The 22,299-nt window shown below is 43.6% G+C and overlaps 1 protein-coding gene across 1 annotated transcript; it reads right to left on the bottom strand.

Moving 5' to 3' along the window:
* Positions 1-5,242: 5,242 nt before the first annotated feature.
* Positions 5,243-13,560, bottom strand: LOC149337649 (uncharacterized). Its single transcript, XM_089554479.1, has 5 exons — positions 13,337-13,560; positions 11,791-12,269; positions 9,598-9,887; positions 7,098-7,283; positions 5,243-6,098 (listed from the first exon to the last, which is right to left on the bottom strand). The coding sequence occupies exons 1-5, from the start codon at positions 13,558-13,560 to the stop codon at positions 5,283-5,285; spliced, it is 1,995 nt and encodes a 664-aa protein (XP_089410605.1). The 3' UTR covers positions 5,243-5,282.
* Positions 13,561-22,299: the final 8,739 nt, after the last annotated feature.

The raw sequence follows: 22,299 nt of genomic DNA, 5'->3' as shown, positions 1-22,299 counted from the left end.
ATGTTCGTAAGTGCACGAGACACCCAAATGACCAGCAGTTGGGAGATTGTGGAGTTTTTGAAGGGCAGCACTGCGAAAGTGCTTGGGAACAATGAGGAGGAGGTCGGCGCCAGCAGGGTTAATGTCATGGTGGTATAAAGTGTCACCGCAGAGGACAAACTGGTATGAAGAAGGGGCAGTCTCAAGGCGGTCGATAGTACTGTGTAGCTCGGCATCTTGGCGCTGCTCTTCATCAGTGTGAGTAAAGGAAGAGAGTGCAAACAGGTAAGCATTGCAGCCACCGCCAGAATTGCTCAGTGTGCCACCGAGATAACGGGAAAAGCAGTCATCATCTGCATGTAGGTGACCAGACTTATAGACCCTGTGTAGTAATACTCTTGCAGACGTAAAGCCCAAAACCCTAGCCACCTACTGGGGACTTTGAGAGAGGAAAGCTAACTGGGTCATAGTGGCTGTGCTGTGACAGTAAAAGGACGGCCATGTAAATACGGGTGAAATTTCGTAATGACCCACACTAAAGCTAAGCACTCGCATTTTGTGATCAAGTAATTGCACTGTGTGATGGAGAAGAGCTGGCTTGCATTGGTGGTGACACAATAGGGCCCTAATTGGCACTGAAAAAGTACAGCGCTGATTTCATGACCGCTGGCATCAGTGTGGAGTTTGGTAGGGGCATTCACATTGGAGTGTGTCAAGACCAATGAGGTGGTGAGCTTAGCGATAAGCACGACAAAGGCATTTGCTGGGCTTGGTCCCCAGGAGAAAATTGCGTCTTTTTAAAGAGGATTGTTGAGGGGGCGTGCAATTTCGGCAAAGCCAGGCACAAATCGACAAAAGTGTGAGCATCAGGAAGCTGGGCACGTTGTTACAGGAATGGGGCAGCGGGAACTTCTTCGCAGCTTGAAGCTTGGTTGGGTCAGGATGAACATCATTAGCATTGACTAAACGTCCTGAGATTGTAACGTGACGTCATGTGACACGGCACTTAGACGCGTTGAGCTGGAAACCAGCCTGATTAAAAAGAGAGAGGACCAAAGGTCAACGATGTGAGAAGAAAAGGTAGGGGAAAACACAGTCATGTTGTTGAGATACCAGAGGGCGGAGTGGATGGCCAAAAAATCCAAACTTAGTATGAGGTCATGGGCACAGGTCTTCAAAATGGGAACTGTTCTGGAATACTGTGGCTAGCTATGTGGACCGAAGCGGTATATACATAGCCGCTCTACAGTAGGCATGCTGCCATCTGCGACATGCACACAGGATGTTGCAGGCGTGAGAACTTTGTGCAGACAATGGTGAAGGGCAGCACTCATCACAGATATGTCTGCATCAGTGTCATTAAGTGTGTACAGAGAAACACCGTTGACAGCAATATCTAATAAGGTCAGTCTGTGAGTGGGTAGAAGGTTTCTAGGTCAGGGCGTTGAGGCAGCATCGCCTTTGGGGGCTACCTCATCTAGTTTTCCAGAGTGCAGCAGTTGTATGGGACAGCAGCCAAAAGGGGAGATGACTGAGATGAGTGAGTGTGACGGGCATGCAGAAGGCAGATCCACAAGCTTCTGCCTCACGACAGCCTAAATCGACATGACATGAAGTGTGGTCTCTATGGTGGTTGGTAGCGGTGTTATAGGCACAATGGACCATTTTAGTCACTGTGTCCGTGACTTTGTGAGAGTCCAAGCTCCTCAATGGGAGGAGAGCCAGAGCAGAACTAGAGAGCTGGAGTACTGGCGGCAGTGTCAGCAGCTGGTGGTGAGGTGTTGAAAGACAGTATTGGGTGTCGACCAAAGAGCAGATAGAAGGGACAGTGTCCAGTGGTGTCATGCTATGGGACGTGTCAGGTAGTCGCCATCTCACATGGGCAGAAAAGGGCACATAGGAATGTAAACGGCAGCTTCAGGAGGGAAGCGGGAAAATTTCACTGAGAGTAGGTGAGTTGAGCTGGTGAGATGTTCAGAGCAGAGGGAAGGTCCAAGCGAAGAAGGCCAGTAGAGCAGCCAGTAAGGGCAGAGTGGGCTCTTCAGAAGCAAGACTGCCATTGCCGGTGCGCACTGTGGACGAGGCAGCTGGTGTCACTACTTTCTTGAAGCGGTGATGAACCGAGGAACTGAGAATGAATAGTTGGGCACTGGTGTCAAAAAGAGCACAAACATCCTTAAAGGGACACTGAGGAGAAATTGAAGTTGACTTGTATCGACAGAATACCCGCTCCTGATTACAAAAACGCCACTCATACTGACAACAACACTCTTGTAACGTAGAAAAGAGCAAGAACCAAAATACAGATATCGCTGCCACAGGCCAAACTCGCAAGTACAAGCGTGATGATGTCATAGGACAAAACAGTGCTGCTAGAACCAATGGTTCCAGCAACACTACGACACGAGAAGCCACGAATTACTGAGGCGCAGCCAATGCATGCGCAAATCTCCTTGACATCGCCAGATGGCGCCACGTACCCGGAAGCTATGCGCGCGCCTGCAGCATCGGGACCAATCAGCGCCTGCTCACCGGCGGTAGGCGGGCTCCCGGTATTCCGCTAACGGTAACAAGGTACACGGTATGCTAAAGGTGTTTATTTGCGAGAACTTCGTCGACGATTTCGAGAACGGGATCCATCGTAACGCCTGTGCTAACGTAAACGAAGCGATGGTAGAGACGGCCGCAATAGCCAATAGATGCCTTCAACGTGCGGCTTGCGGTAGCTTTCTTTTCGGCTGCTGCTAGGCCGCACTGCTGGCCGCCAGAAATCACGGAGTCTGCGTTACATCATGTGCACGTCATGTTTCACGTCACTTAGTCCTGTGTCGACATAAGAGAATCCCAAGTTTGAATCAGAATGGCGGGAAAAACTTTTTCAACTTCGAATCCAAATTTCTTACAAATAAATGCATCTTTCGCTGCCGGCCTAGTGGCAACAAAGCCATGAAATGCCGAACTATCGGATTTTGCTATAAAAAAAATATTAATCGAGCTCTCCTCACTGTCCCTTTAAAGACATGTGCAGTTAGTCCCGACTGTGGAGTGAACTGTGAGCCATGAAAAAAGCCCTAGTGGCTTTTGGCGCCTGGAACATTTTGTTCAATGCTACGGCTTAATTTGTGCCCACGTTTTGTCTTCCTGCTGGATGCTGTTGCTGGACGCCCAGGTGGAACACGTCTTGAGCCTCTTGGTAAGCCAGGGCGGCGTCTTGCCAGGCTTGTTGGTTGCACTTTGATTACTCTGCCACGCCTCCTGTCTACTGCTGAAGAGACCTTCAGCTTCAGCAGTAGAGCATGTGCAGCACTGCTTGTGTTCACGTTTTTGAGCTGGGCTGTGACTGCATCCAGCAGAGCAGCATACACATCACTGTCCTCAGCCAGTTTGTGTACACGTCGCAGCTCCTTTTCTAGGGCGCAGTACTTGGCCTCCTTGTCCTGCAATTGATATTTAATGAAAATAGTTATGATATGGTGAGAATACCTCTACAGGTATGCTGATTCAGTGAATCAGGCATAAAATTTTGATATGCTGTGTACATAGTTCTGTACAAAACAGAAAGCTGATGGGTATAGTTTTTGTGCTGTGCACCATATTATGCAAATTACACTTCATCTCACAAGATGTTTGCAGCACTGTGAAAAGCAGCAATACCCTGACCCTTTCAGGACCATACGTGCCTATTATTGTGGCCTGGGCCAAGAGGACCACCATTGCCTATTATAGTGTGCATGATCCTGATTGGTCCAGGGAACCGCTGCCTTTCACAGTGCTGCAAACATCTAGTGAGACAAAGTATAGGAATGACCTGAATGTTCTTTCTTTTATTGGTCGCATGTTTTCTTTTTTTCTCACTTTGGGCATCATCATTTTTAGCAGCACTGTTTCTCTTATCATTCCACTTGGAAAGATCAAGCTGGACAGGCATTTCGCCTAGGTTGTAATGCCACTTTTCACAGAATTTTGATAAGGGTTGCATTTTAGACCATGGGGAAACACATAAAGCACAAAAAATCCTTCAGATCTTCCTGATAAAGAAGCACACATATTCTTGTGTGGGTACACCCTCTATAACAATGACAGATAAGAAATCGAATTTTGGATAATTTTTGTGTTTATTTCTCAACCTGACTTTGGCACATTCATGGCTGTGCTAGTGACTGGCACCCTTCTAGTTGTTAGTCCAACCATTGTGCTACCCTCAGTTTAGTGCATTATTTTTTAACGTGATAGTTTTAAAAGCCCTGTTCTGCAGAAAAACCTACCATTGCCAGCCTTAAGAGCGAAAAATCAGAAGCATAACTCTCCTACAAGTGGTAGTTAGGTGACATGGTCATGCACTCATCGATTTCTGGGCTGTATGAAGTCACAACACAGCATGGCAGAAGCTGCCAACTAGGACTTGTCATTCAAGACTGGGAGGTGAGGTGGCAATTGAGAGCTCCAGGACCCCTCGGCGAAGAGTAAGGCATGCTACTCCTAGGCCACAGAGGCACATCCATGTGGCTTGGTCAAAGCAGTGGTTTACACGTATCTATGCGGGTAGTTTTTACATAATTTGGTAACTTATGACTGTATGCTAATGAATATGTGCGAGATATCAGATGCATATGTGAAGGAATTATTAATTAAACAACCTGCAAGAGAAGCCACAGAGAAGAGCTGTTAGCGCTACGCTATTGCATCATAGCCTTAAAGGCAGAGCTTAAGTGCCCCCCCACTCTGTTTATTTATTTAAATATATGTAAATAAGATAGTTCATCTCGATAAAAATGCCCATTATGTAATGTACGCAGATGACACTAGTTTATTGTTTTAAAATAACAACTGTGAGGATTTAACTAATCAAGCTAATGACACATTGTACAAAACAAATTCATGGACTCAAGGCAATAGTTTAAAACTTGGCCTTAATAAAACCAAAGCTGTCCTATTTCACTCCTTTCGCAGGTATACTGAGCTACTAAAGCAACGTGATGCATGAGACGAAGTAGAAGAAATGGGACGACACACAGCCCTCCTGTTGGCATACAAAACGGTTATGTTGTGTCCTTTGTTCTGAGTGGGGGAGACAGGCATGTTTCTACAGGCTTTGCCTTCCTGTCCACTGCAGCCTTGTAAGAAATGAGCACCAATTCCGGCTTTATCTACTATCTATATAATCTACAGTATATAATAGAACCTGTTCACATCCCCTTTTTTTCTTTTAGAATATTCTTTGTAGCCAGGAAATGAACTCGGCCATATTATTCTCACGATGATGACATTCTGATGGTCATAAAGCTAAAAAAATTGATATGCTGCTACAATTGCTCATTGCAGTAGTTGAGAGGATTAATACTGAACTGTACCTGAGGCTTCTCATTCAGCTCTGGAAGTGGCCCTGGTGGAGATTTCGGCAGCTGGCACACATCTTCCATTGCCTCATCGCTGCATGTGGACGTGGAAGCTTCTGGAGTCGCATCCACACAGCCTGCTGACATCATTGGTAGGAAAAACTCTAGCTGCGGGCAGCGGTCTCCCAACGCCAAGTGTCCCAGCTGTCGGCGATCTTCAGGGGTCAGCTCTGGGCTGTTTGGGAAGAAGCCACCGAAGGCTTTCTGCACAGCAGCCTGGTGCTTGCAAAAAGCACCTTGGCTGCCTATCCAGCAGCTGCAGGTGCCAATGTCGGCGTCCACTTCGTAGGAGCCTGTGCCAGAAGAGCAAGGCACACTATACAAAGTGCCATCTAGCTGCACTATTGACTGGGCAAAATCGCTTGGCAGCTTCTGCAGCAGGTGCTGAAATGCAACATGGTGAGAGGCATCTCGATTGTGAGCATGCCTTAGCAGCCGTGCCTCCAAGTAGCTCTCCCATGTTGTGATGGTGAAGTCGACTAGGGCTACTGCATTGTAGGCTTTTGTGCGGCAGAGAACAACATCTTTCAGAATGCGGATGGACGCCTCGGAATAGTTGTTCGTATTGTGCCCCCTAGTCATTGTGCCTGCACGGTGAAGGAGCACCCATTCTTGCTCATTGTTCAGAAAGGTATTCACCCTCTTCACAAAAGCTTCATGCTTCAAACAGCGGAGTTCTTCCTTTGCTTTCTGGAGCTGCTCTGCTGTTTTTGCATACAGAATCTGAAACCGGAACACAAAAAGTATATCAATCAATCAATCACCTTTATTTCCTTTGAGAAGGAGGAGCACGGGACTAAAAGCTCGGAGAGCTTGACGAGGTCCCGACCGCTTACTAGTCAGCAAAAAGCAAGATGACAGCCAGTCATACATCAAAGTTCCAAAATAGACAAGTATCAAAGAGTATGCAGCAATACACACTTAAAGTGGCAAATGCAAGAGAAACAAACAAAAATGCCGGTGCAAATAATTAACAGTATAAAAAGAAGCTGTTGCGAACAAAATGGAATTCTTATTTTAGTCCTGCAAAAAAACAAGTTGGCAAAAGCGTTTGACGATATTGTTTGGTTACAGGTAGGATCAAACTCCACTCGGTTTAGTAAATTTATGATGAACTCACTTGTGAATAAAAGGTATTTACCCCAAACAGGGCTAGACTGATCAGACAAGCAATTTCCTGTCATATGAACACACTTAATACTTAAATATTCATAAAAGGTTTCTGAGGGCTACATCAATTTAAACTGTGAAGAAAAAATTTTCTTAAAAATCTGATTGATGGCACCACATGTAACAAACTGCACAAATTTGTGTGGGCAAGAAAAAAGGAAAATAATAGTGCCCAGTCTGCACCGCCTAAGCCACAATGGGCTTTGTGACAAACTGTAGTCGGATACAGCTCAAGAACACAGTGGCAAACACCCCTCAAAGGAAGTCCTTAATGGCAATGATCGATTATTGTTACATCACTGTTAATCCCATTTGATGGGCCCATCTGCTATTCACCTGTGATTTCAAGCTACGTAAGCACCCACACTCTATGCCATTCGGCAGAGGGCCTCCTTTGAAGGGCATTTTTCATTGCATTCTTGAGCTGTATCCAACTATAGGTAACTTGCATTCATGAAGAATAGTTGGTCTGAAACCGTAAATAAATCAAACATTTTGAAAATGAAAGCTTTTGAAAATGAAAAAAAAAGCAAATGAAAGCTTTTGCGTTACCTGCTGGAAAGCCCTCATGAAGTGACGCCGCTCATCTTTTGGCACATGGTTTTGCGCAGAGGTCAGCCAACGCCACTCGGCCTGCAACACGTGGAAATGGCAGAGTAGCTGCCTTGCGCTGGGCCATGTTGCGTGCAACGCATCTTTTTCCGGCCTGGAATTGTCCGTCATGAACAAAGCTGGAGCCTGTAAAGAGAACCAAAATCCACCAAAAGCATGAACCAACATGCTGATGCACTCAGATGCAACACTGCATTACAACATCATGTCCATAATGGTTAACTTGCTTCCCTGTTTTTTTCATGAAGAATTTGAGGGACAGTCAAACTCCATATCTCCATACAGTGTTAATGGCTCCCGTCTGTGGCTCCTCGTTCATGTACATGCAGTTATTTGCTAATCCTTTAATTCCTGCTTTTGTTATTTTGCACATGCTCTTTAGCATGCAGTTGTGAGCTGTCACATTTCATGAAAGACCACGTGATGTGATGCCCTGATTTAACCATGCCATACGAACCTGCCTGCCTAGAGCAGCTTGTCTGATTTGGGAGCCAAGGCTTCCGGGTTGAATTCCCATTTTACCCTTCCATCTGAGTTTGCAGCTCCTGCCAGTTTTACCATGTTGTGGTCATGTGACATTACACTACCTGCAAACCAATCGATGGCAGGCCATGTCACCTGCCATCTACCCACCTCCCAGAAGCATGCCCATGATTTTTCGCTCACAACACTGACCAGATTTTCACAGGATGGGGCTGTCAAATAGATATGCTGGCCATACTATTGCAAGAGAATTGGAAAAAAAAATGTATGCCTACTTTTGGCATGTACATGTGCCTCTGGATGACAGGTTGGTAAATAGAACAGGCACCAATAACTCAAGCTTACAACATTGCAGTGTGGCATATAGAAATTTTGTAGACATTAACACCAAAGCTAACCAGCACTTTGATACTTTAGACGTGTATACAAAGGCAGTGAGTACTGTTGCCAATTAACTCAGATTTTGCGGAGGTTGGTAAACATATACCTGGGTAGACCCCATTGCAAACATTGTCTTGTCAGAATGGTCACATTTTTTATCAAGGATAGGCCTTATATATTCAAGAACATATCCCACTGCACAAAATGTTCGTTTCTTACCTATGTGACCTGTAAAATCAGGCAGTGGAGAAGGTGTACTCTACTCCAAAGAAAAAGGAAGCATTCTGTGCTCGTGGAAGGATAGCGAAAGGATGTATATGCAGCTAATTATGCACATGCTGAAAAGTAAGCTAAGCATTCGTGTAGAATCAAGAAGCCCTGATTCAGCAATAATTTGCAGCAATTCCTAGGAGTAAAGCAAGAACAAGTTGGTGGAATAGCTGGAAGCATGTTTTTCTTTGCACTATGTTTCCTTATTGAACTTCTGTGGTGGAAACTTACTTTGCAAGAGAGAAAGCAGTCAAGAAAGTGCATAGTTTAGCTTTGAACTAAAAAAAATGCAAACTTGGACTTGCAGCTGTTTGTTTGTTTTGTGTACTGGCCCTTATCCTAATCTTGCTTTCCAAAAAAGTTGGTAGCTGTTCTCCTGACATGTTTCAATTCTTTTTAAATTTTTATAAGCAAGTATACCTGAAGATTACTACAAAACACTGCCCACCTTTTGCAATGGGTTTTACAAACCCAACTTCTGCAGGTGTATATGTTTCTATACATGATACTGTACCATTCCATCACCACTATCAAAGTTCCTGATAATAATAAAGTTATCTGCACTTAATGAGGAATGTTCAGAAAAGAAACTGAAGGTCTTCACAACACAGCATGATTAACAGTTGAGTCATATCCGACTTTTCGTGACCCTATAAACCAAATCACGCCGAGCTTTCTGGGCTCCCACTATCTTTCGAATATCGCTTAGATTCATCTGCAATGCCTCGAGGATGCCATCTAACCATCACTTTTGCTGCCTACCCCCTTCTCCTGTGTTCCTCAATCTTTCCCAGTATCAAAGTTTTCTCCAGCGACTGCCTCTCTTCACATCAGCTTTAACTTTAGAATTTGACCTTCCAGTGAGCAGTTAGGGTCACTCGACTGATTTGTCTTCTGGCAGTCCAAGCAACTCTCACGAGTATCCACCAGCACCACAATTCAAAAGCGTCAATTCTTCAGCGGTCAGCCTTCTTCACAATCCAACTCTCGCATCCATACATTACAACAGGAAAAAACCATAGCACAAATTATCTGGATCTTTGTTGGCAGTGTGATGCCTTCACTAGGGGGTCAAGCACGATTGACACTAATATTTAAAATGAGTTGTGGGAAGTTTAAGAAAGCAAAGCAAGGCTCACTGAAGTAGCATTGCTAAGCCATTCACACTAGCAGTAGCTTTGTTATGCTGCTAGTCACTGTTGCTGTGACTGCCCCAAGGCACTGACCAGTGTCAATCACCCAGTACAAAATTTTTCAAAAAATGAACCTTATTTGCATTTGCTTATAATTCAATAAAGCAACATACCGGGCTGGTTCCAAAGCATGTTGGATATTGGTGCTTCAACAGCTGGAAGGCCTGCTCGTACCCCAGCGTTGTTTGCGAGCTGTGTATCAGAACTGCTATTGGTATAGCTCCAGCTTTTGTTGCTGTCAACAGCACCGTTATGGTGCTCCTGGTTTCATCACATGACGATGTGGAGTCTACAAATATAATATCTTGAGCTGACTCCAGCTGTTGGGCTCGACGCATGATGGGTGTCACTACAAGTACTGCCCAGCTGTCATCTGTGACACTTGTGAAGGTGACGTCCACTCCTGCAAAGCAAACAAGCATACCATTGAACAGGCAGGAAAAAAATGGCATAAAAAGAGGCTTGTTTAGCATACGTCAATTTTTCCTTTTCTCCTTACGCCCAATAAGCAAGATTCATAACATTTTTATGTATATCTACTACAGGCTGTGAACTACAACAGTAGGGCAGAACAAAATCTATGCTTTAAACACACAAATTTTCACAAGTTATGTTTGAGCAAGACCTTGTCACTAATTTTAACTCAACACTCGTCCTCATGCAGGTGTTTCCACAGAGTGTAATGCAGCTCTGTCAAGAACATTGTTTGTATTGCTGTAAATGTTCTTTTCACTTAATGAGAGAAGCCAACATAATGTTGCTTTTGATAACGTACTGTTGTTCCAACATATTTTTTTAGATGTCTCCGCATAGGGCATTATCAAAGCAGTTTGACATTTCAGAAACAAAAAAATAGGAGGATGGTGTAAGCATTGTTTTAAGAGCAATGTGATAATGCCTTTAGCAGCGCTTTTCCATTCCACAAATTTTCGGCATCACGAGACTGGCACAAAGTTTGGCAAAGTGTTTGGAAAAAGTTGGTTTGGTTTTGGGGGGAAGCTGCAGTATCTTACAATGAACTGCGTACCATTGGAGGTACATATGTCATCAGTTAGGATCCCTATTGCAAACTAGCCTCAAAGTTGACTAGCAGAGCTAGGGATGCTAAATGGGAAGTGAAGTGATATGACAATGCCTTGAGTGCAGCTCAAAAGACAGTTCCATTGCAGTTTAGATATGAAATGGTGTATATTTTAGCCCACACCATTTTTCTCAATTCTGGGTTACAGCGATGCCTTTCTGACCTACCGAGCTGTATACGCTTAACGTAATATCATTTATTCTGTTGCAATGTCTTGACAGCGGAGTAGTCTTTCACTGCTGTCTACCACAGCAAACATAAGCAACAAAGTGAATGACAAAGTTGTTTTCATGCAGTCTAAAAGAGGTTGTTCTTCACTCATGAAAATGACCGCTCTGGTATGATACATGACTTGAGTCTCCGCATAACTTTTTCCTGACTTTTGGCAGCGCTTCACAGAGTCTTTACTTAAATCTTATCCAGCACCTTTTATCAGCAGTGAGATCAAGGAGCTGTAAAAGTTATTGAAAATAGTCACAGATTGATTGTTGTGCATGGTGTAATGTTACCAACAGCAGTGACTCCAAAACCTGCACTTGCATATTGCTTAGAGTTGTTTGACACTGCATCTGTTAGTGCCTTGTTTACATATGGTACTTCCATTATCGTGTCTTGCATTGGTTATTTTGTTTCCTTGAAATATTTTAACCATTATAAGGATCCATGGTAGAATGAGAGAAAGAAGATGGCTGCACAGTATGTAAGGCCACTGAACAAAGGTTGAGGGGAAGCCTCAGTTCCATTTCGACAAGAGGACTTGTCTTCGCTCAGGCAAGACACCTTGCCAAAACGTTAGCTCAGCTTGCGAACTAAGGCTCTCTCTCGGCCATTTCAGTGCCCTTTAACCATTATAACTATTATAAATACCGTTACATGAGCTGTTGGGTTTAAAAAGAAAAGTGATAAAGCCCAGATCATGTCTGAAGCCAAACAGTGTCCTCATGTATTTTGCTGATAATAAACCTGATATGTTTGCACACAAAATAATACTTTCTCACCAACCTCCCAAAAATGAACGTGATGGTCTAGAATACACACACAAAAAAAAGTGCACCAAATCTTTCAAAAATAAAAGCAAAAGTCCAACACTTAGTGATACTGTCCAGAACTGTTCAAAGGTTACAGTTTTGATATGTGATGGTGTGTACTTATTAAGACTGGTAGCCGAAACAAGCTTGAAAATTTCACAGAACGATGCTCGAGCTCGTCAAGTAATGCTGCTTACCCTGGGCTGAGTACTTGGGCTTGTTTTCTTGCAGCTTTATAGATGGGTTGCCCTGTGGGCCATATTTCCTGCTCCGAAATTCCTGATGCCACCTATACACACTCCTGGGTGGTGGGTTCACCATTGAGTTTGCCTGTAAGGTGGGCCCATTGGGTTTTCCAGCAAGGATTCTCTCGTGGTGGCTTATAACTTCAGCTGCTCCCATTCCTTCATCGAAATAGCTTTCAAAAACAGCCCTGGTTTCCTCGCTTGGTCGAAGAAGTCTAAGAGAGTCAGCTGATTGCAGGCTATGATTGTGATGTGATATCTTTACAACAGCCTGTAGAGGTGTTTCTCGGCACAAGAATGGATCATTTCTTTTTGTGTGGCGGTTCACTTTTTTAACTTTAATATCCAGCTTCGCTGGGCATGAAGTGCTGCGGCTTGATGCTTTGTCACGTGGATTATGTTGACATTTCCACACTTTGTGGAAGATCATCCTGCAAGAATAAAAAAAAATGATATTGCACATTCTAGCAGTGCACAGGTGTATAGCTGATGTGTTGAATAGATTATACTTCGAGTCATTTTTATGAATAAGCTGGCTTGAAGAAGTTTGTTCATGGCTATAACAGGACTTTCCTTATATTTTACAAAGCAAGCAAGCCAAATTCTTTGAAATCAGTCCGCAAAGTTTCTCATCATTACATCACTCATCACATATTGATATTTTGCCTCGAAATGTTTAAAACAAGCGGTGCACAACGCTATGGCATGCATGGACAGCTGGCGACTGTCTAGAAAGCAAGCCTTCAGTGGCGGTGTTGGAGTTACAGAAGTAACAAGTGTACCCAAAGTCCTGCAAAGCCTACTGCTTGTCATCGAAGCTGTTGCGGAATTGGTGCTAGAGTGAAGATTTTTTTTTTTGGAACAATAACTTTACAACAATAGGATATGCACTAAGATTTTGGGCCCATAGCCAAGGGCTAGTGTCGGGTCCATACAAAGTACAATACAATGCAACATAACTGCAGCACGCGATATCTATGGCCAGATGTGTTGGATATACCATGTAAAAATCGCGCATGTTCGTTTAAAAATGGAAGAATTTGATGAAGCCAATAATGCTCGGACTATGCACAGACGCTTGCTGCACCAACACCAGCCACTTGTGTGTATAGTGGCGAAGCCTACAACTTGTCATTGGAGCAGTGATGCTGGGGGAACAATTGACATCCGCTTGATTAAGCATACGGTATATGATGTAAAAATCGGTTATGGAATTCGTTTAAAACACATTCTGAAGAATTTGACCAAGGCAATAATTTATTAAATCCCCGATAGATTTTGGATCAACTCATTCTCCCCCCCCCTCTTATTTTTTAATGCATGCTCATCATGAACTGCATGGGCGATGGTACATTGAAAAACGGGACTGCTAAGATCAAAATGTGCGATAAAGACATAGGTAGTTTTTGTACGGTGGACCCCTCTAATTATATGTTACGAGGTCGCAGACTTTCTCTCTATGGAGCGCAATGCGTTCTATGTCATGAAATTTGCTCACCTTGTGCACTTGGTTTGAATCTTCTCGCAAATCCAGGAGGTGTTCGTGTTTGCGCTGTATTGCCGCACCCACATTTCTGCGGATTTTCCATCGGGCAAGTTGCAGCGAAGTACCTCCACATCAGCAGTGGATGACCCGTGATCTTTAACGCACTCTAGCGCACCGGTGACTGAGATATCATCCGGTGAAGATGTAGATTGCCCAGGTTCCGATACATGCTCCATAGCGGCAACAGCGCATAGGTTCAGTTTAAATGGCGAGAAAAAACGCGGGCTCCGCGCTCTAAAGTTTTGGTTTCGTTTCTGTATTAGTTTACTTTATGGTGCGCGTTCATTACTCTAAATGGTATTTTATGGGCCTAATTATCTGAAGATTGTTGTTATTGTGTTAGTTTTTAAGATAATAAAGAGCTATAAATAAATTTATATAACTTAGCATTGCGACGATAGTTAACCGACGCATCGTCATCGTCATCACCTCCTATGCTCCGTCGCGTTACAGTCACTGTAGTCGCGTCCATGGGTCGCATCCCATCCTACTCTTACACGAAAATGCATGACTGCATTGCCTCTACTTTTCTGCTTCCCTTGGAAGTCCTACCACAAGTGGAAATCAGTATTGCCAGTATACCGCATGGAAGAGAGCCAAGAGAAGCTTTCCTGTGACTCGGTGACGCCAAGCTTGTTCTCTGGTGAGCTCCAAGGTGCGATGTATTTGCTATGTGAACAAGACGCATCTTGCAGAGACTTTGCCTACCCTGTCGTCCTCTTGTGCTATGAACAAGAAGGAAAAACCCATGCTTCACAGCAACGGTCTGCCCATACGTCCGCGCCCAGGTCTTTATTCAAATGTCATAGCTGAACACGATATTGCGTGTCTGAAGTAGCAGCAAACTGTGCCATATATTTGAACTGCTTACATTGCATTACTGCTAAATGTATGGACAAGGCATAGTGCGTAAATTGAGGCAGAGAGTCCATCTGATGATTGGTAGACTGGTAAAAAATGTCGGTCTTGCACCTAAAGCAAACATTCTCTTGTTCAAGATTCTTTTCTCATGATCTAGTCTCGTACATGTGAAGGAGAAACTACGTTTACGGCGCATTCATTTCCTAGAGTGTCTCTCCGTTTCCTTTCAGTCTTCCAGCAGTGATCTTTGGCAAAACGTGCTTTTACATTGCTGTTTCGGCATGGTCCAGGGTCTTAATTTTGGGCATTTTGCTGTGATAGGCGGTTAATAGTTTGGCTTCAGTCGCTCGTTAACTGCAGCGTTCGGGTGTCTGGTGTTTTATTAAGAAACACCTTGGCAACGAGTGCTTCTTTACTGCCCATAAAAAGTTACCAGGCTTTCGTCATTCTCAGGCCATGTCGTCATGCTGAAACAACAGATTGTTTTGATGGCTGTGACCCTCAGATTCTGTTCTCAATGGAAGGTAGAATTTTCAAAACTCGCATAGAAAAGTAGTTAGTAGAGAGTATTGCTATAAAATTTCTACTTAAAAAAGCCAGCACTGGTAAGCTTCAGAACCTGAAAAAAACAAAGATTCTTGTTGTAATACTCAGTTGGCTAAAAATGTCGTGACATGTAATTAGCCATACTGTCCTGTAGTGCTCCAGTCAGCTGTGCAGAACCTTCAAACAAGGCCTCTGGTGCCCTGCAGATGAGCTTGTTTATGGAACCTCCTTATGCCTCCCTATGACTTCTTTGACCCTTCACTCTCCCCACCCCACTGACAGGTAAATCTCAATGACAACCGGATCAGTCGCAGCACGTATCGGGCATAGCCTTTCATCATATTAGAAGAATGCTTATTGTTTACTGACTGCATACAGCTTCTGCGTGAAGTGTTCCGCAACTGTCAACCCCAGCCGCCCCGCCCTAGACCAACTCGACAAACTTGTATCTGATATATCGTTGGACCTCAGTACTGCTGCAAGTTTTTATGTGTCACGACTTCCACCACCGTCCTCTTCAGCCGCTCTACCAAGGGCTGCTTCATGTTCTGGATCACCATCCCATCTCCTACATGATAGATGTTTACGGTTCAGCCGATGCTATAGTCTTGGAGCGGCTGAAGTCTGCTTATTATTTCACTGGTGCCCTGACATACTTCTCATTAGTCGATATTCACGTCACTTGAAGGAGGGGACCTGTACCAGCGCACTCTCTTGACGAGGAGAGCGATGAAAAAAGAAGACTGGACAGGAGCCGCGTGCCATGAATGCTCGGGCTCTGAGTTGGTCTCAGAGGTAGAAGAATAAAAAGCGTTTGGTTTGGGTCCTGTCTCGTAATTATGTTCCATGTGCTCTGGATCCTCTCTCTGTACCTTTAACTGCACCCTCGTGAATACAGTTGGCTTAGATATTCTCACGCTTGATGACTGTAGCAGGGAAGCAAGAAAACAGGTGAAGGCTTTCAACGGAAACTTTATACGGTCTACTTAAGTGTTCACTGAACTTGCGGTGGTTGCAACAGCAACAAATGTGCTGAGCGGTTATCAAAGATCAGACTGACCATCGCTCAGCTGTTCTGAACATAAAAGGTTGCAATGATACCTTAGAGGTAAAGAGCATATCTGCAACACCTGTGATAACTTCAGACATGACGTCTGACGGGGGACACAAAATCGTAAGCTATGTAGCCACTTGAAAACTCATTTATTGACACATCAGAAGTTATATGCCCACTGCACTGTGATGAATGAAAAATGAGGGAGCCACTTAATGTCTGTCTTTAAGACTGGGGCATGATAGTGTCACTGCCTCCCGTCTGCAGGTCTCATTGCAGATTCTGGCTCGTGTACATGCACTTTGCCACTTGTTTAATCGCTGATCTCATTTTTGACTGTTCTCTCATATATATTCATTAGCACGCAGTCATATGCTACTACGTTATGTGAAAGATCACCCGACAAAGATATAAAGCCGCACTTTATGCAACCGATGCATCATATCTTAGCCTTTTCTTTTCTTCTTAACCTGCAAAATATTTTGAAAGAAATGTCTGGCTTAGCAAGTGGGAAATAGGACACTGCATATGATGGCAGTGTTGTTTTTCATACTTACTCATGCAGTTCTGGAAACAGGTGACTGTAATGTAAATACTGATGTGAATGTTTACTTATTGTTCCTTGACTTGCTTCTGGTCCATGGTGTGTTATTGTTCATAATGCTTTACCACTTTGTGTGTGCCTTGGTCAAACTACTGTACTAGGCTTTGCTTGTAGGGGAAATGGTGTTAACAAGAATGATCATAAGTAGTATAACAAATATCATAATGCTTTAAACTGATGCTGTCATCATTATCAAAGATGCTTGGCAAATTTACTGAATTTACGTTCCTCACTGGTCTCGTATTCGCCTGTTCTTCAAGAGTCTTATCAGGAACCTATGTATAGCTTCTCTTCTTTTTTTTACATGTAAAGGCTTTGTAGGGGAAAATGTGTCGCATGGCCATCACACCTTGCTGAGGAGTGCCAGCTTTCTATCAAGCATGTCAACTTTAATTCAATGCCCTCGGCATTTTTTGTGCACATGCCTGATGCCTCATCGTTACAATATCAGTACTGATGGTGGTGCTGCAGCTCTTTCTTTCTTTGACAGATTGGAGCATAATTTGCTGCTGAGGGCCATTTATCCAAATGCTTGTCTGGCAAGCATGAAGCTCCTTTGCGGTTCTCTGGTCTACAGTGGCATTGAGCTGTAGTGAAGTGAGCCTTCGTAGCATTTTAAATGGGTGATCAACCGTGGTGGCATTTTTTCTCTTAGACTGGGCTTAGTCCCGTCCATGGTGAAATTTCATTGCAGGCAATGTGCAGAACTGCTTTGTTCTGATATTTTGGTATTTGTTTTGCAGTATCAGAATCGGCCCTCCTCTATGCTATATCTTTTGGCCCATGTGTTATTTTTACAGGCTGAAATGTATCTGTCTTTTAATAAATTATTGTTAAATTATATCTGCTTGTAACAGATTCCCGTGACAAGTGTCCTTTTCTATTTTGGTAACACTTGTCTTTGACTGTTCAAACTCGAACTATGTTTCAGGCAATGCATGAGTGTGTTTATTCCTAAATCAGCTCACATAGAACATATTGTCAAACTAGTTGGTGCGTGTCAAGAAATAAGGAAGCGCCAACACAAATGCAGAAAAGACAGGGACATGGAAAAGCACTTGTCTCTGTCACTCTTGTTTTCATTTATGTAGGCGCTATTTTATTTCTTCAAGCAGCTGTTGGCCAGTGTCATTCAAGGGCAACAGACATCTGCCTCTTAAAGGTGCACTGAAGAGGAATCTGAACTCGTCTTTTTGCCGCAGGGAACTCGATCTACACGTTCCTAGCATTCTTAGAAACTTCGATTTATTGCCCTGTGTGGCTGATTTCCCTAATTAAATCGAATTAAAGTCCGGCTCCCGCCTTTTTTTTTTAATTCTCCCTCGTACGGTGGGCGGAGTCGACCAACGCGTGGAGTGCCTTGCAGCCAGCTCCGTGGAGGCTTTGCTTTCGCTTTATTTTGTTTTTTAGGTTTCTGTGAATAAATAGTTTCATTCACAGATAATATAGCCGCATAATAAGCCCGCAGAAATAAAAATACGTGCGGACTATTTGCTTCTACGGACTACTACGTATTACTCCGCCGATGGCAGAGCGGCAAGCAGCCGCGGGACTGGCTGCAAGGCACTCCACGCATTGGTCGACTCCGCCCACCGTACGAGGGAGAATTAAAAAAAAAAGGCGGGAGCTGGACGTTAATTCGATTTAATTAGGGAAATCAGCCACACAGGGCAATAAATCTATAATAAGTTTCTAAGAATGCTTGGAAAGTGTAGACTGAGTTCCCGCGGCAAAAAGATGAGTTCAGATTCCTCTTCAGTGCACCTTTAAGGCACTGTAGAAGCTGAAGTAAGGACGAGCCAAAGAATTTTTACTGTGCCCTTCGATTCTTTCTCAGGTACTCTTAGATGCTGCAATTTTTTCTCATCTTATTCATTACAACATGTTTTCTCGACTTTAATGTTATCTTGGTGCTGTGTCCTTCAGTCATACCACTGATTCAGCCTTGTTTAAGACGACATTGAAGTTGAGAACATGCACATGCTGTGGGTTCTGTGCATGGCAAGTTTTTCCTCTCCACTAGTAGTCACATGCCACCTGTCACATCAACTGAGATCGCATTGGGTTGTGTTCCGAGGGGGAAAAAAAACAAACTATGGCATAGTTATAATGACATGCCACCACCATGAGGTGCGCAGCTTATGCTGCTGGGAAGGTTCCTTCTTCTCGTTAACAAACACCCCTGATGATTAAAAAACACTGCTACTTCATGAGGAAAAGTTTTTTAGCATGGAAAATGAGTAGAAGTGATTCTTGTCTTCTGTGTTGTTTTCTGACTACACACAGTAGGTGTGGATTGAGATGCTGTTGAGGTCACACTCCTTCAAGTTGCTTCCAGACAGTGGAGCTTCGACCGCATGCTGAGTGTTGCCTTACCCGGAGCACAGAGAAAAAAATCAGCTTTGCCATTCACTTTCAGGTCGTATTTCGCTCAAGGGTATTGGTAATTTTTTTTTTTTTGCTGTTTGAGCGGAGTGCTTACCTGATATGATTTGGTCAGAATTACTTATAAATCGTGATTGCATATAGTATTACGATTGAGTACCTGGCCCAACTTTGGTACATTACTGGCATTGAGCATTTGTTCAGCAGGGCTTCCTTTGTCGAATGCACCACCTTGTTTGAAGCATTTTCAAAGCCTTGTAAGGCGTATGTCATCGATACACGTCCGTCTGCTGCATTCCTTTGCCTGTGATTGCCTGCAATGACATGATTTTTTGTGTACAGAATTGTAGCGATGCTAGGCCAATGCAAGCATCTTTTTTGGTGATGTAGAACATTTCCCCATTTTCTGCCAGGAGGTTGGAAACCAAAAGGAGCATGAAAACAATGATGTAGACAACAGGTGCTGGCTTTCAAATTTATCTTGAAATAAGTCACCACAGGGTATATATGTAAATCAAGCGACCAGTTGGCAATTAGCTATTAAGGCGGAAGCCTTTAATGCCTCATCGTTGTAAGTAGGAGTTGTCGACAGAAATGTCACCCTTTTCAATTGGTCGAAACGGTCATTATGTCACAGTGCGCGAATTTCAAACGGGGCCAATTGTACTTTGCCTAGTAACCATGCAACCAATTCAAGAGATCGTATAGTGATGCTCCAAGTAAGTGGGAATAAGTTTAGTTAATTGCTTATTACCCAATTAGCTTAATTAACCTTTCTAATCAGGTCAGATAAATACATAAAACCGAGTAGGAAATCTGAAATCGAACCCCAGTGTCCGGAGTGCGAGACAAGCATGCTAACCACTCTGCCATGCCAGCTCGATGGTTTGGAATGAACAAAGGCGCGTCTAGTGAATACGGTGTCTTCGTTCACTCCCATCTTCCTCCCTTCCCGTTACGGCGAGGTTCAGGTGCCCACCGAGGTATGCGAGACAGATACATTTCCTTTCCTCAAAAACCAATTTACCGACGAGCAAGGCATAAAACCGAACGGGCGATGGTGTTCTATGGACTCCCTGGCAGCGTTGTGCAAGACGCTGTCGCGTTTCACTCTTAGAGACGAAGCCTAACATCTTAACAACGTATCAGTGACACAAGCAGCAACACCGCGCTTAAGGCTTTCGCCTCACTGCACTTTAGGTCAACAAAGTGCCCCCCTGAAGAGGGTTGTACACAGTACACATTTAAGTGAGATTTGATAAACAAGTGTTTGGAAAACATTAGAAACTGAAAAGGACGAAATTCACAAAGGCATCTGCATCATGCCAAAATTATTGCTCAAACATAAGATGCTCATTTGAACCTGTTGCAGCAATCAGCTATGTTTCTATGTGCAGCCCTCTTTTGGCATTTGCATGCATGTTTGTGACAGCACCCTTTCTGTGTGTGTCCTTTTACCGTATTATTAATGCTGATTTCCAATTCTCAAAAGGTGCTAGCATTGTCAAATGGTGTTTGACTAAGCACCGCCAGCCTTGAGCCGTTTTCGAGCATTGCTACTGCCAATTTTGTGAAGCCAAGACCAAGTTAATTTTGATGGTTTGGCTCTATGATGGTGCTTGGGCAGCCTGCCCTAGGTGTTTTTGTAAGCTGGAGGTGTGGCGGGAGACCTACTTTTTTCTTAGAACTTTGCCCCAAGGAAACCAGGCAACAGTGCAACGGTATGCTTGTACCTACTGGAAACTGCTTGTTACCTGGCAGCACCAGGCGTCAAACCTTCCATGTGCAACATACTGGAAACTGTCCACTTGGAAACTGTCGCAAACCCCCGCCTTTACGGTCAACACAGGCGTGGGATCCCCTTTACGGTTACCTGTCATCCCTCTACGAGGTTTGAGAACACAGTAAAAAGTTAGGCCGGTCAACCCGTGAAGTATGTGTGTCAGTGTGTGATTGAGGAATAAGTTCAAAAAAGTCACTTTCTTTTACAAACAATTGAATATTTACAGATAGTGGTCCAAATTACACTGCATAATAAAAGAGTACAATAAAAAAAATAAAACGCCACGACAAGATAGTGATAAAAGATGACTTAGTAAATGACAAGAGGAAAAACCCGACAGTGAACAAAACACTGTGATAAGAAGAAGACTATAAAGATAAGGCAATTATTCAAATATAGTAAGGGCACAAGTTACACAGAAAATAGAGCGAAAAAACTACTAAGACAGATCAAGGTTAATTAAAAAAAGGCAAAAACAAAATTCTATTAACCGACAGTCTGTGGCAAAAAGGTATTCTCATGCCATATTCCTATATTTTGAAAAAGCTTTTGATAAAGTCCCCCATAGGCGCCTAACACATAAGCTCTCACGCCTAAATCTGCATCCCTCGGTTCTGGATTGGATTCCAGCTTTCCTAACTGACCGCTATCAATTCATCCATGCTAATTCACATTCGTCATCCCTCTCTTCTGTCTTGTATGGCGCTCCCCAGGGCACCGTATTAGGACCACTTCTATTTCTAACCTACACAAATGATTTACCGTCTAACATCAGGTATAATGTTCGACTATTTGCTGATGATTGTGTTATTTACCGCCAAATTAATGATCATTCTGACACTACCATCCTTCATGAAGATCTTGTTCGTATCGAAGATTGGTGCCGCACTTGGCTCATGTCACTAAATAGTACTAAAACGTCCCTTCTTTCTTTCCATCGCCGCTGCAACCACCTGGATAATACTTGCATTATTAGCACTATTCCTATCATATCAGCTGACTCCTACAAGTACCTTGGCATCCACTTAAGTAGTAAAGATTTAACATGGTCCCATCACATTCATCATGTTACTAATTCAGCAAATCAAGTTCTCCGGTACTTACAGCGTAACTTATCATTAGCTCCCCGTTCGATAAAACTTCTTGCTTACTTAACTTTTATACGTCCAAAACTTGAATTTGCATGTGCAGCGTATGATCCTTTCAATGCTAACCTTATCACTATGCTCGAATCTGTCCAGAACCGTGCCGTCAGGTTCCTTTGTTCTGACTACTCTTATCACACCAGTGTTTCTGCATTAAAATCCCAGCTCAGTCTTCCCACGATAGCCTGCAGTCGCAAAATCGCCCGTCCTTCCTTGTATCACAGATTTTTACACACCTTTAACCATGATGCCCCCCGTATCACACGCGCTCATCGGATATCCCGTAACTCCCACCCTAACACCGTCTACCCCGAGAAATCTCGTACTGTAACATATCAGCAGTCTTTCTTCCTTAGAACAGCCAACGACTGGAATGGCCTTCCATCTGAGGTGGCGACCATCACCAATCCAGTTCATTTCAAATCCGCCATCGAAGATCACCTGTGTCCAAAATAATAGAATTTTGTCAGCCCACCCCTCATGTAATGTCCTTGTGGACCTTTGAGGAATAATAAATAAATAAATAAGATGAGGCGT

The sequence above is a fragment of the Amblyomma mixtum genome, chromosome 7 (assembly GCF_055824585.1).
Source record: "Amblyomma mixtum isolate Tamu chromosome 7, ASM5582458v1, whole genome shotgun sequence".
Taxonomy (NCBI): Eukaryota; Metazoa; Arthropoda; class Arachnida; order Ixodida; family Ixodidae; genus Amblyomma; species Amblyomma mixtum.
Note: the sequence above shows the minus strand (reverse complement) of the source record. Positions and strands in the feature narration are given on the sequence as shown.